General features: G+C 44.1%; 2 protein-coding genes across 6 annotated transcripts in view; one reads left to right on the top strand and one right to left on the bottom strand.

The window, feature by feature from the left end:
* The window catches only part of LOC139413413 (ataxin-7-like), a 53919-nt gene extending 44607 nt beyond the window's left edge, over nt 1-9312 (top strand). For all 5 annotated transcript variants that reach the window (XM_071160769.1, XM_071160771.1, XM_071160772.1 and 2 more), the window contains 3 exons: nt 110-231; nt 4044-5133; nt 5366-9312. In XM_071160769.1, the coding sequence (XP_071016870.1) occupies nt 110-231; nt 4044-5133; nt 5366-5383 (1230 nt within the window). In that variant the 3' untranslated portion in view covers nt 5384-9312. The remainder of the gene's footprint in view (nt 1-109; nt 232-4043; nt 5134-5365) is intronic.
* Nucleotides 9303-13372, bottom strand: LOC139413415 (26S proteasome non-ATPase regulatory subunit 6). Its single transcript, XM_071160773.1, has 8 exons — nt 13076-13372; nt 12556-12761; nt 12160-12305; nt 11690-11909; nt 11347-11455; nt 11042-11210; nt 9687-9764; nt 9303-9599 (listed from the first exon to the last, which is right to left on the bottom strand). The coding sequence occupies exons 1-8, from the start codon at nt 13218-13220 to the stop codon at nt 9503-9505; spliced, it is 1170 nt and encodes a 389-aa protein (XP_071016874.1). The 5' UTR covers nt 13221-13372; the 3' UTR covers nt 9303-9502.
* Between the last annotated feature and the right edge of the window lie 1666 nt (nt 13373-15038).

Below are 15038 nucleotides of genomic sequence, written 5' to 3'. Positions count from 1 at the left end.
AGTCCTCCCATTGAGTGGCAGCTTGCACCGTGCATGGGAAGCAGCAGTGTGTGTGTGATTGGTTTGTTAGTGCGTATTTGTGTTAACTATTTCCCTCCCTGCTGCTCAGTTTTGTACCTTTGGAAGTCAACTGTTTGGGAGAAGCTGCTACTCGTTTGACCGGCGCTGGGATCGAATGCGATGTGCTCTTACCGCCATGATGGACAAGCACGTCAACACTCAAATGTGGAAGTAAGTCTGTGTACATTCATTAGACCAGAATTCCTTCCATAATACCTACCTAATTCACAAACCTATTGCAAAATCACAGAGGCAGAGAGAGGGCTGTTGCGGTGACCGTATTACCGCCACCCTTGCGGTCAGGAGTCACAAAGGCAGTCAAATTCCACATGACCGTTAGTCACGGTAATTAGGCTCCTCCAAGCTCTGATGCTGCTGATGGTCATTAGTAGCCTACCAAACTTGCTAACTGCCTGGTACTCAGCACTCTATTGTCCCTCTATTCACTCTGACATCAATGCAAATGTATTTGAAAATCAAATCAAACATGAGAGCCCATGAGCTCATGTTACGAGACATTTCTATCGGCTATGTGATTGCGTAATGTGAAAGTATTTAGTCAGCCACCAATTGTGCAAGTTCTCCCACTTAAAAAGATGAGAGAGGCCTGTAATGTTCATCATAGGTACACTTAACTATGACAGACAAAATGAGAGAAAAAATCCAGAAAATCACATTGTAGGATTTTTAATGAATTTATTTGCAAATTATGGTGGAAAATAAGTATTTGGTCACCTAACCACAAGCAAGATTTCTGGCTCTCACAGACCTGTAACTTCTTTAAGAGGCTCCTCTGTCCTCCACTCGTTACCTGTATTAATGGCATCTGTTTCAACTTATCAGTATAAAAGACACCTGTCCACAACCTCAAACAGTCACACTCCAAACTCCACTATGGCCAAGACCAAAGAGCTGTCAAAGGACACCAGATACAAAATTGTAGACCTGCACCAGGCTGGGAAGACTGAATCTGCAATAGGTAAGCAGCTTGGTTTGAAGAAATCAACTGTGGGAGCAATTATTAAGAAATGGAAGACATACAAGATCACTGATAATTTCCCTCGATCTGGGGCTCCACGCAAGATCTCACCCCGTGGGGTCAAAATGATCACAAGAACGGTGAGCAAAAATCCCAGAAATCTCCCCCTTATAATTTGGGATCAAATATGCTCTGAAAGCAAACATGTTGACATGAGTACCCTGATATCGGGGAATTTGTGCCATTCTGAAAATATTGTTAGTGAATGACCTGCAGAGAGCTGGGACCAAAGTAACAAAGCCTACCATCAGTAACACACTACGCCGCCAGGGACTCAAATCCTGCAGTGCCAGACGTGTCCCCCTGCTTAAGCCAGTACATGTCCAGGCCCGTCTGAAGTTTGCTAGGGAGCATTTGGATGATCCAGAAGAAGATTGGGAGAATGTCATATGGTCAGATGAAACCAAAATAGAACTTTTAGGTAAAAACTCAACTCGTCGTGTTTGGAGGACAAAGAATGCTGAGTTGAATCCAAAGAACACCATACCTACTGTGAAGCATGGGGGTGGAAACATCATGCTTTGGGGCTGTTTTTCTCCAAAGGGACCAGGACGACTGATCCGTGTAAAGGAAAGAATGAATGGGGACATGTATCGTGAGATTTTGAGTGAAAACCTCCTTCCATCAGCAAGGGCTTTGAAGATGAAATGTGGCTGGGTCTTTCAGCATGACCATGATCCCAAACACACTGCCCGGGCAACGAAAGAGTGGCTTCGTAAGAAGCATTTCAAGGTCCTGGAGTGGCCTAGCCAGTCTCCAGATCTCAACCCCATAGAAAATCTTTGGAGGGAGTTGAAAGTCCGTATTGCCCAGCAACAGCCCCAAGACATCACTGCTCTAGAGGAGATCTGCATGGAGGAATGGGCCAAAATACCAGCAACAGTGTGTGAAAACCTTGTGAAGACTTACAGAAAACGTTTGACCTCTGTCATTGCCAACAAAGGGTATATAACAAAGTATTGAGACATTTTTGTTATTGACCAAATAGTTATTTTCCACCATAATTTGCAAATAAATTCATAAAAAATCCTACAATGTGATTTTCTGGATTTTTTTTCTCATTTTGTCTGTCATAGTTGAAGTGTACCTATGATGCAAATTACAGGCCTCTCATATTTTTAAGTGGGTGAACTTGCACAATTGGTGGCTGACTAAATACTTTTTGCCCCACTGTATTATCACTTGTGAATGATGCCCAGCATAAGATACAAAGCCTTTTTTTTGCAACTTTTTCTAATCATATTGCCCACCTCATATGTTTTGATAAGGTTTGTATCACATCTAAAGTGGCCAAATAACTTCTTAAAATGAAGCACATTAATCCACTTTACAAGGGGTGTAGAGTGTAATTGACATACATAAGCAGCGCATGAGTTTCAAGTTTGGGGAAGATAATTTTCACATAAAAATGCACCTTCGTAATAAAAGCATTACATGCCTAATCACATTTGTGGTCACTTTTGAGAATGGTATTTTCCCGCTAATGGAACATTCGCACTTATCGCTTACTGCCATGTGCGCATTGCTGTGTTTATCATGTGAAGAAATAGCCTAATAGTTTCAACATTTTATGCTAAATGTTCTGATCTGTTGCGTCAGCCACATTGCATAAAAAAATGTTTGATGCTAGAGGTTGTGTTAATTAGGGTTCTATCGCATCCCACAACTGTCCCAGACTGTTTGGAATATTTATTTTTTGCACAGAATAGAATGGGTCAACTTTTGTACTATGGGGGATAGAATATTGACATAGGCTTGTGCTTTTGAATGTTGTTGGCTGACGAAAAGTAAATGTGGACAGTTCTTCCAATATCTTCAATATGCACCTCGGAATTGGATAAGGACGCGCGCACAGTTGCATCCCCGATGTGTCGGTCTTCACTTGTAGCCTCTGAGAAAGACCCGGTCATGTGAGTGAGAAACTCTTCGGATTTTGCAGCACACTCAGGGAGAAGGGCACAAAGCAGCACTCCGGGCTGCAAAATGCATGGATTATTTTAGGGTGCATTACGGCCAATGAAGGGAATGCCGCTGTGAAATTCGAGGCATTATCAAGTGCTTGTCAAATTGTGATTGAGAGACTATTGGAGTGTGTGCAGCCTGCACAAAAAAACTAAGTACAGCTCATGCCTTTACAAGCTACTTTTTTCAAAACAGCCTTACAATGTATTAAAAATCCAAACATATAGCCCAATGTTTTTCCACAACTAAAGTTACATTAATAACTATAAATTAGGCATATAGGAGTACCTATTTCTTTGTTAACCGCTCAACATAGAATAGTGTACGCACTCCCTCAAAAGGTTTTTAGAAAATATTTATTTTTTGTTCAGTTTTATTCTTCATAAAATAATGCCATGGAATTATAATATCATCTTGTCTGCTAAATAAGCTAGTGTATCCCACAGCCATTTGGCATAGCCACATCAGGATCTAACATAAGGACAACTCGGAGTAGGCTATTCTTTTCTTCTGATGACATTTTCTTCATATCATGCTTCTTTAGACCTGTTTTAAAATGAAAATAGACCTGTTTTAAAATGAAAATAGACCTGTTTTAAAATGAAAATAGACCTGTTTTAAAATAAATAATGGTTTTGTTGTGAAGGTGCAGGCTATATTACATTTAATTTATTATACTTTTTAAATTGTCTTGCAGGCTATGTGTGGAAGCCAGGAGATGCTAAATGTCTGTTAATTAACGGTCAATTAACGTGAGACCGACCAGTTATCTGCTTGACAATCACCGGCGGGTGAAATTTCGTGACCGCCACAGCCCTAGACAGGGAGCCAAAGTGTTGCAGGGTGGTGAAGGGAGATCTAGTGCTGTATGGGACACTATAAGCTAGCGGTTCCAGTGTCTCTCCAGGACTGTGCTGTGCTGACCCCTCTGTGTGTAAATGTTACTGATGGGGATGATCACAGTGGTCTGTTTGTGTTATAGAAAAATCCCTTTCGCCTTGGAGAACTCCTCCTCTTCTTCTTCCTCTGCGCCGGCCCACAGGACAACCACAAACTCCTTGTCCTCATCACACGGTAGCGCCCCTGCTTCGGGCTTCCTCAGCCCCTCCTCTGCGCCCCTTCCACCCCCCTACACTCAGTCCTACGACAGCAAGTCTGTGCTCTCGTACGGGACCACCTTAAACGCCCGTGCCTCCCCCCAGGGCGCGGCCGACCACCCTGCCTACAGCGCAGCACAGGCCAGACAAGTGTCTTCGTCGCCCCAGATGCCTTCAGCCCACTCCTCGGTCCCCTCCCTGTCCTCAGGACGACCGCTCAAGTCCAGATCCAGTGGCAAGTCCTTCAGACCCCGGGAGTCCTCCTCCACAGCTGCCATAACCAACTCCACCAGCGGGGGCAGCAGTGGAGGAAGCAGCAGCAGCAGCCTCAGCTCGGGGAAGAAGAGGAAGAACAGCTCCCTCCCTACATCGTCTCACGCTACCACCTACTCCTCAGAGTCCTCTTCCTCCTCCAACACCACCTCTTCCTCCTTCAAGAAGAACTGCACAGTTCACAGTGGCAGCTCAGGGAGCACGTACCACCATGCCTCGCTAGTCTCCTCCTCCTCCTCGTCTCACAGTGGCGTCCACAGTGTGGGACTCAACTGTGGCCCCAACGCCCGGACCAACTCCCTCAGTCTGAAGGCAGAGCCGTCGGGGCCAGCGGGGTTGTCGGGGCCCGGGGTCAGAGGCCCCCCCTCGGGCAGCCCGGCCGAGTCCATCAAGAGGATGAGTGTAGTGATGAACAGCAGTGACTCCACCCTCTCCCTGGGGCCCTTTGTCCACCAGGCCCCAGAGCACCACAGCAGCTTCAGCCATGCCCACAATGATGGCCGCCTAGAGGGGAAGAAACGCAAGGGCTCTCCCGCTGTCAGCTCCATCAACAGTGGAGGAGGTGGTGGTTTAGGGGGCGGTGGCGGGGGGCCGGGCAGGCCCAAAGTGGCCAAGTCTCCAGCCATCAACAACATCCACAGCAAACATGGACGCACAATCCCAGGAGCCACGGGGCTCACCAACAACTCCCTCATCCATCAGGTGGGTTGGACACCTCACACACTGGCTGCTAATGCCTATCATCAACCAGTCAATCTCTTTATCTGTTGGGAAATTCACTGTGCAGTCAGGACTTGTATATCTTCAACATATGTACATGTGACCACATATAGACTTTAGACAAAACATTAAACAAAAAAATCACCAATTAATGAATGTTGTAATTTATTATCTAACTTCCCTGCCTTTCTCTCTCTGTCTCTCTCTCTCTCAGCCAAAGGCCCGCCCCTGACAGCGATGGCTGGGTTCTCTGTATGGAACCGAGGAGCGGATGAAGAGGAGGCAATCTGTGCGCTGCTCTGGACTGCACAAGGCCTTCTAATATGTTACTCTCAGCTTCCCAAGATCCTCAGGGTGGAGATGATCTGGACAGCCCAGTGACGTCACTGTTATCGTCTATAGTGTAACTATTCCTCTCAAAGCCATGTAGGAGCGGCAGGCGTTAACACCCGGAGTGGATCACACTTGGCCCCCTGTCAGTCAGTGTGCCAAGTTAGATCTTCCTATGGGGAAGACAAGAGAGAAAAGGAGGGAGTAGGAGCCTGTCTGCCCTTTGACCTATTGTTGAAATTCCAGAGGTACGGAGGAAGGGAAAAGTGCTGGCACAACAGCCATGGCACTGCCCACCAACCATCATGACGCAGAGCCACTGGGATTGACTGGAGAGCTCTCAAGCCGCAATCTGTTGGTTTCCGATGTGTGTGTGTGTGTGTGTGTGTGTGTGTGTGTGTGTGTGTGTGTGTGTGTGTGTGTGTGTGTGTGTGTGAGAGAGAGAGAGACTAGATTCTACTGGAAATTCAAATGTACACCTCCACGCCTGAACTCAGAAGCCTTGGAAGGAGAGGGCAGGATAAGGAAAAACTGTCAGTTGCAACACTTCGAACACAATCACATTGTTGTTTTTTTAATGCTTCCACTACATTTTGTCGGTTGGTTTTAATCAGTGTGACGTGTACATAACGTCAGGTTATGTATAGTAGCCAGAGATGAATCACATGAGGAGCAGATTCAGTCAATTCTATATGAGTTCCATACATGACCCAAACAATTATGCAAGTGTTACTTTTTTATGTTTCTTATGTTTTTCACTGAATTTAACTACAAAAATCTGTGTGGAGAAGAAAGTAAATTGTGCATGCATATGTGAAAAAAGGATGCCTGATACGAGAATTTGATTGAACGGTTGTGAAAGAGGGACTACTTGTCTTGAGGACAAGTGTTAATTCCTACAATATTTTTATCTTACAAATGAACAGCTACAGTAAACCTAGCCCTAACTGTGAACAGCACTAAACAAACACAGACCCACTACTTGCTTTAGGACATTTTAAGTCGGTCTTATTTTCCCCAAAAGCTAGCCAAAGGCAGCCATCCGTTTCACCCACCCTAGTCTGTAACCACTACGCCAGCTTTGGCTATTGGCTATTAGGATTTCCATTCCGGTACCTTCAGTTATGTCACAATACAGTTGTCCATCACACTTGTCCTTCGTCAAAGCACGGAATCTTAAACTGGCAATACTTCCCCGTCTGTCTCTCTGAGATGAGATGATGCTCCATTGCCCCATCTGTCTCTGAGTTGATGCTCCTTGGGATTGTGTTTTTTTTTTTTGGGGGGGGTGAGATTCATGGAGATGGCTTCAGAGTAGGTTACTACTTTTTGTAACTCCTGTAAATTTCGTAAACTCCACTGATGTCAGGCAGCGAGCTTAGCTGAGGAGCCGACTATTTTCTATCTTACTTTCGCTTTTTCTTGTATGAATTGAACAAATATCGAAGTATCCCTATTTCAGAATACATATTTTATTAACGAATTGTACATATTGAAATATGTATTTTTGCACAGGCATTTTCTTATACAACTTTTTGGGGTACAATTGAGATCATTATTATTTATTAAATGAAAGAACAAGTTTAAGAACTGAACTTATTTGAAGTGGTTCACTGCCAAGTCTATAATGCAATAGGCCTATAACTAGAGGTTGAAGCATCTCATGAATCATGTACTGGGATCCTTTAAAACAGGGGTGTCAAACTCAATATTGCCCCAAGGGCTGCACTCAACGAGGTGAATGTAGGTGTATTATCATTTCTACACAGTTTCGATTTGGTTTTAGTCCTTAAAACAGTGTTCCCCAAATTCGGCCCGGGGGTAGTTTTATTTGGCCTCAAGCTTTTTACATTTTATTTTCATTGTTGGACATAAAAGATAGTAAAACCACCAGGAAATCAGCTCCCAAGGGATTTTAATTTTGGAAATCTGCTCTGAAGTATTCCCATACTTAGAGACACCTGATCCTATACAAATATAAGCATGGTTTAAAGTATTATGTTTTAGTCAAACATGATATGTTTGGACTTCTTGCGGTCAATTAGTAATATATAAATGATTATTTTTATGTAATTATGTTCCGGTCCCCTGACCATCCGCTCAAGAAAAAATCGTCCCACGGCTGAATCTAGTCAATGATCCTTTGTTTTAAAGTATATTGAGTTTGTTTTGTTTTACTCAAATCACCCACAGGGTGGATTGGACCCCCCTCAATATGTTTGACACCCCTGCTTTAAAAGGTAGTGTTGCCACGAGCATGTGTTTGTGTGACAGACAATACTTTGTTTTTAACTCTCCAAGGTCTCACCTGTGCTTTTTACTATTTTCAAGTTGCCTCTGAATCAACAAAGAAATGATCATTTTATTTGACCCAAATAGCCTGTGATTCTGAAATGTCCCGCAGGCTGAAAGCTGTGCCCGTTGTCTAAGCGATTTCCATAGATTCAATCATTTACCTTTTTAGACGAAGACCTTGTAACAGTTCATCATTTGAAACACTTTCCCTTAAAGCTGAAGGGACTTAAGCAATCATTAAAGCAAGGAAGATTAACCCTTCAAACAGTGAAACTGCTTGCATCATTGTTGCCAAACATCATTTGAAGCGCAGCGTTTTAAGGAAATTCTTAGTTTGCAGCTTTCAGAAATGCTGAAATAAGAAAGTGCCTGCATTTGTTTCACACTGACTGTTTAAGGACAGAACTTTTTTCATTTTAGTTTTACCTTACTTGAATGTTCAAAGTGTTTTAGGAGCTTGCTTTTAAAATATGCCTATGAACACCTAAATGTGGTAAAAACCTGATTAGCTTGTCAGCTAGCTGGTATGAAGTACTTGGGGCTCTATTCAATCCGTATCGCAGAAGTTCAGTTATATCGTGATTGAAATTTAAAAACAATGTTCCCGCATTAGCGGTAAACTCTGCATGTTTGCCTAGCTACCCAAACTCCTTGCTCCAGGTAACTGCTATGCCACACCCACAGATGTTTGTTTGTTTCTTCTCCGCAATGATCTGGATCTGAGTACCTCCCTGACCATTTCTAGAACGTAAACAAAAAACTAAACGTGCACAACTTTGTGTTCTGAGGATGGGAAACGCTGTTCTAACCGTTCTGGTCCAGAGCCAGAAGACGTGGGTAATGCAATGTTTGGAAATTTGACATTGGCTTTGATACTCTAATTGGGTAGAGATGATCCAATCGCTGAGGACTTTTTGTACAACACCAAATTACTTCAATGATGGTAGTCTCATACTGAAGTATGTAGCGAATGAAATTATCAGTTTGAGTCGTCAGTCAATGCATGTCAGCTCAATCGGAGATGACCTTTCTATTGCCTAACAGTAACGCTTCAGCGATCCACATTGAATAGAGCCCGTAGTGTTAACTTTTTTTTTATCAACGTTTTCCAGTTGAGACGTCTGAGATCTTGGTGCAGACCAGGGTGTATTGAAGCTCCCTGGTCAGTTATGAATTGTTTAACAGGTTCAGTAAAGTGTTTTTGTTTACCCTCAACCCCACTCACAACGCTGACCTTGTTTCCATATGATGGAAACTTTGCAAAGCTGTTTTTATCAAGTACCACAGCCTTGGAATGTGAAAGAACACAGCTTGCGGGAGGAACATATTTTCAGTAGATAACTCCTATGTAAAAGCGTGTATAGTATTTTGTTTTAGAACATCAGAATCATTTGATCAGCTGGACTTGTGTATTGGCTGCTATGTAATTCATGAACAAACATGGTAGGTTAGATTTACTTAATATTTAAGATTGTATAGTCTTTGTTTTGTAACATGTTTCTGTAAATAAATAATTTATACAGCTATTTATACAGAAAAAAAGGTATTTGTTTTATTTCAGTAATCACTTTTATCCATGTGTGTATCAAAGGAAAAGAAGAAGTCACCAAAAAGAATTTATTATATACACAATAAGGGTCGCTTCTTCAGACAAACTACTGGTGTGGATACTGATACAACAGGGAAACGCCAGATCTCCCTCCCAAAGGTAACGCTGCACCCCATGTTACATGTTAATAACTCGGGACAGCTTCTGGACACGGTTGAGCAGTAGGTCCCCTTTCTTGATTGTCTCCTGGTACTGCCAATTCTTGCTATCAGGTCTGAAGGAAAGAAAATACAACACTGAGCTCTGCCACTTTTAATATAGAAACCAATGTTTTACATGCATGTGAAAATGTTATTCTTACCTGTTGGTTTCCACAATCTCGTTTACTTTGTCGATTTTGCAATGGAGGCGACCAGCAGCTATGAATCGGGAGAGTTCCCTGAGAGCGAAGGGAAAACAAATTAAGACCAATAATCATTGTCTTCTGATAGGCAGCATCATTCCTATGCGACTCGAAGTCCTCAACCAATGGCGTAGTCGCTGATTTAAGACAACCTCCAGGATAGGCATTAATAAACTCAGGACCCTGTCTTTCAAATAATTCGTAAAAATCAAAAACCCTTCATTGTAAAGGGTTTAAACTCTTGTTTCCCATGCTTGTTCAATGCACCTGCGGAACGGTCACTAACAGCTTACAGACGGTAAGCAATTAAGGTCACAATTATGAAAACTTAGGACATTAAGAGGCCTTTCTACTGACTGAAAAACACCAAAACAAAGATGCCCAGGGTCCCTGCACACCTGCGTGAATGTGCCATAGGCATGAGGACTGCAGATGTGGCCAAGGCAATAAATTGCTATGTCCGAAACTGTGAGACGCCTAAGACATTGCTACAGGCTGACCACCTGTAACAACACCTGCTCAGGATCGGAACATCCGAACATCACACCTGCGGGACAGGTACAGGATGGCAACAACGACTGCCTGAGTTAGACCCGAAATGCACAATCCCTCCAGTGCCAGACTGTCAGCAAGAGACTGGGCTTGTAGGCCTGTTGTAGGTCCTCACCAGACATCACCGGCAACAACATCGCCTATGTGCACAAATCCACCGTCGCTGGACCAGACAGGACTGGCAAAAAGTGCTCTTCACTGACGAGTCGCGGTTTTGTCTCACCAGGGGTGATGGTCAGATTCGCGTTTATCATCAAAGGAATGAGCGGGATCGAGGTGGAGGGTCACAGCGTCATCGGACTGAGCTTGTTACAGGGAAGACATCTTCCTCTCTCATATGGTACCCTTCCTGCAGGCTCATCCTGACATGACCATGCCACCAGCCATACTGCTTGTTCTGTGCGCGATTTCCTGCAATACAGGAATGTCAGTGTTCTGCCATGGCCAGCGAAGAGCCCGGATCTCAATCCCATTGAGCACGCCTGGGACCTGTTGGACCGGAGGGTGAGGGCTAGGGCCATTCCTCCCAGAAATGTCTGGGAACTTGCAGGTGCCTTGGTGGAAGAATGGGGTAACATCTCACAGCAAGAACTGGCAACTCTGGTGCAGTCCATGAGGAGGAGATGCACTGCAGGGACACATTATTCAATGTCTGTGGAACTTGTTTAGGTTATGTCTCAGTTGTTGAATCTTATGTTCATACAAATATTTACAGGTATTGGTATTGTGGGTATGGGACAAGAGGTAGACGTGAGACTCACTGGTCAATGAACTCTGTACTGACTCCAAAGGCCTCAGCCATGTAGCCCAGGGTGAGTGAGCGGTAGGACTCCAGGAGCTGGCTGTAAGCATGGATACGCATCTCCCTCACGTAGTAACGGTAGTGAGGGGCAAACAACCAGTCCTTCTTCATATCCTGCTCCACCGTGGCTGTAGAGGGGACAGAGACAAACAAGTTTACAACTAAGGAATGAGGCGAAGTGAAACACGCATGTCCACTCACTGGCTGCAGACATCAGCGCGCTTCGGCTTTACTTTTTGTAAGCCTAAACGAGGGGTGTCTCACCCAGTGACTGGAAGAAGACAGAGTAGCGACACTCGTAGAGGGAGAAGAGGTACTGGCGGACAGCAGGGAGACTGTGCAGCACCTCCAGGATCTCTGCTCCCTTTATCACCTGGGGGAGAGGGAGAACACATTAGTCCACAGGAGATGCTATATTTATGCCAGAACTGGAAATCTACCAGCTATATAAAGAAGTGTCTTCACTTATTAAAAACAACTTTGAATGTTCACGTTCTGGCATGTGGAAAGTATTGTTTTCTGCAAGTACACTGTCTTAAAACGACCAACTCTTAAATGACGTAGGCACATGGATGACAAAACCACCACTGTGGCTCCTACTACCAACCTTTTCTCTGAGGTCGGGCCTCTTCAGGGCAATCATGCAGACGTAGACAGTGTACGTGACGAAGGTCTTGTAATCCATGAGCTCATAGGAGGTGAAGGTAGACACTGTGTCCAGGAAGAGCTCAGCAGCCTGTTTAAAGTCACGGATGGCCACACAGTACAGGCCCTGGTACACCTTGAGACGGTTCCTCCTGTCCCAGTCACCCCCCTCCTCAATAAGGCTGTGCAGACACAAACAAGGTCACTGAAATGACAATGCTTTCAAAATACGAGGATATAGAAAACAATGGCTTACAACACGAGAGTCAACACAATGGAATGGCAGGCAAAATGCTATGAAAAACACCCAAACAGGCCTAAACAGTTACTGCAAATATAATTCTTAGAATAGATAGTGAGTGAGGACCCCTAATGGCATGTTATCATAAAGTAGTGAATGCAGAGAGAAGTAGCCCCTTTTAGGCAAACTACCTTTTAGCTTTCTCAGTGTTGCGTGTGATGAGGTCACTGTCCATATAGAACAGTCCGATCCTTAGCAGGTAGAACACAATGTCTAGTCGATGTCCCAGGGCCACAGTCTTATCAAAGGTCTTCCTGAAGGCAGTCAAAGCGTCCTCCTGTGGAATTAAAGTTAGTAGCTTGTTTAATTGAGCTAATGATGTACATGCATGGCTAGGTTGGACTGAAGAGTCCAGGGGATTACAGAGGCAGATTATTGTTTTAATAGTATAACATGTGTAGCTCTACAATGAGCTATGGGCTGACACTTGTTTTGTATGAGGTCAAATCATGGTACTAACAAATAACATGGTTTCGTACTCCATGGCCTCTGCTCTGAATGTAGTAGCTGATTAATGCAAAACTCACTTTATTCCCGATTCGGATGAGATATTCAGCTCTAGCCATCATTGCATCTCGGATTTCACTCTCCCCGAGGTTCTTCTCTGCATCTTCCAGGACATCATCCAGGCGTTTCAGCTCGTCCTCGTTGGCCTTCTTCATCTTATTCAGCAGGTCTGTGTCAAGTTGCCACTTCAGGTCTTTACACAGGCTTTCATAGTAAGGTGCCATATCTGTAACAAGAGACAATTCATCATCAGCTATTGTGGCTAGCTAGCTACAACTTGACGGTTGTAACTTTATTTGGCAACATGCTAACGTTAGACATTTTTATTTAACCAGTATATTACCGTTATCGGGTTGATTAGCTAGTTATAATACCTTGTATTGAATAGCTAACTGGTTAGCAGTTTGATATATGTCCGACAGTGACGCAAGCTAGAGACGTTGGTTACCCATGCTAGTTTGTCGACCAGAACTACCTTGTTATCTAGCTAGCTAACGTTATTTTTGTTGGTTTATTTACGAGGTAGAAGCCAAAACTCACTGTTCTCTTTGATCGAGTCCATGAGCTCAGTTTTAACTTTATCATCTTGTCGGTGACCGTCCATTGTGAGCAAAAATTTCAGCTGTGCTATCCTAAGATCAGGGTTTTTAGGCAGACCCTCTTCTTCCAGGTTTTCCAACGGCATTTTGTCTAGTATAAAAGCAAAGTAATGAGCGCAGATATTTTCTGTTTGTGACAACAATGTCAGGTATCTTCTGCTAGTTTGCTGACAATGACTTGGGAAAACACTGGTCTGCCACTTCCGCTGTACGCCGCCGAGTTGAGAACGTCAGACGTGACGCGTTGAGAACGTCAGACGTGACGCGTTGAGAACGTGCTGCCCTCGTCTGGCTCATAAAGGAATGTCCGCCGAGCACACAAAGACTGCCAAATGATCTCATTATAAAGCAGGTCTGTAACAATTTATCACTCAGAAAATATATATATATTTCGCCAGATAGTTTTCTTACTTTCTAAAACATATACAGCGATGAGTACTGTGTCAGAGATAGCGACTCAGGGGTTGAAAGGTAAGCTCCCACTGAGATGTACTGGACTTCCTGACGGGCCGCCCCCAGGTGGTGAGGGTAGGCAACAACATTTCCACCCCGCTGATCCTCATCACTGGGGCCCCACAAGGGTGCGTTCTGAGCCCTCTCCTGTACTCCCTGTTCACCCACGATTGCGTGGCCACGCACGCCTCCAACTCAATCATCAAGTTTGCGGACGAACAGTGGTAGGCTTGATTACCAACAACGACGAGACGGCCTACAGGGAGGAGGTGAGGGCCCTCGGAGTGTGGTGTCAGGAAAATAACCTCACACTCAACGTCAACAAAACTAAGGAGATGATTGTGGACTTCAGGAAACAGCAGAGGGAACACCCCCCTATCCACATCGATGGAACAGTAGTGGAGAGGGTAGTAAGTTTTAAGTTCCTCGGCGTACACATCACAGACAAACTGAATTGGTCCACCCACACAGACAGCATCGTGAAGAAGGCGCAGCAGCGCCTCTTCAACCTCAGGAGGCTGAAGAAATTTGGCTTGTCACCTAAAGCACTCACAAACTTCTACAGATGCACAATCGAGAGCATCCTGTCGGGCTGTATCACCCACCGCCTGGTACGGCAACTGCTCCACCCACAACCGTAAGGCTCTCCAGAGGGTAGTGAGGTCTGCACAACGCATCACCGGGGGCAAACTACCTGCCCTCCAGGACACCTACACCACCCGATGTCACAGGAAGGCCATAAAGATCATCAAGGACAACAACCACCCGAGCCACTGCCTGTTCACCCCGCTATCATCCAGAAGAAGAAGGTGAATGTTTATGTTGAATGCTATTTATGAATAATGTTGACTACCCAACATGGCGGATAATTCTCTGGCTGGTTTGGGCTCTGAGCACCGTTCTCAGATTATGCTTTTTCCTTAAAGTATTTTTTAAATCTGACACAGCGGTTGCATTAAGGAGAAGTGTATCTAAAGTTCCATGTATAATAGTTGTATTTTCATCAACATTTATTATGAGTATTTCTGTGAATTCATGTAGCTCTCTGCAGTATCACTGCATGTTATGGAACTACTGAATGTAACACGCCAATGTAAAATAAGATTTTTAGATATAAATATGAACTTTACCGAATAAAACATACATGCATTGTGTAACATGAAGTCCTATGAGTGTCGTTGGATGAAGACCATCAAAGGTTAGTGATTCATTTTATCTCTATTTGTGCTTTTTGTGACTCCTCTCTTTGGCTGGAAAAATGGCTGGGTTTTTCTGTGAGTTGGTGTTGACCTAACATAATCGTTTTTTGGAGCTTTCGCTGTAAAGCATTTTTGAAATCAGACACTGTGGCTGGATTAACGAGAATTGTATCTTTAAAATGGTGCCTAATACTTGTATGCTTGAGAAATTTGATTTATGAGATTTCTGTTGATTTGTATTTGGCGCCCTGT

The sequence above is a fragment of the Oncorhynchus clarkii genome, chromosome 7, assembly GCF_045791955.1.
Source record: "Oncorhynchus clarkii lewisi isolate Uvic-CL-2024 chromosome 7, UVic_Ocla_1.0, whole genome shotgun sequence".
Lineage (NCBI taxonomy): Eukaryota > Metazoa > Chordata > Actinopteri > Salmoniformes > Salmonidae > Oncorhynchus > Oncorhynchus clarkii.
The sequence above is the reverse complement of the archived record's forward strand: the minus strand, read 5'-3'. Positions and strand labels throughout refer to the sequence as shown.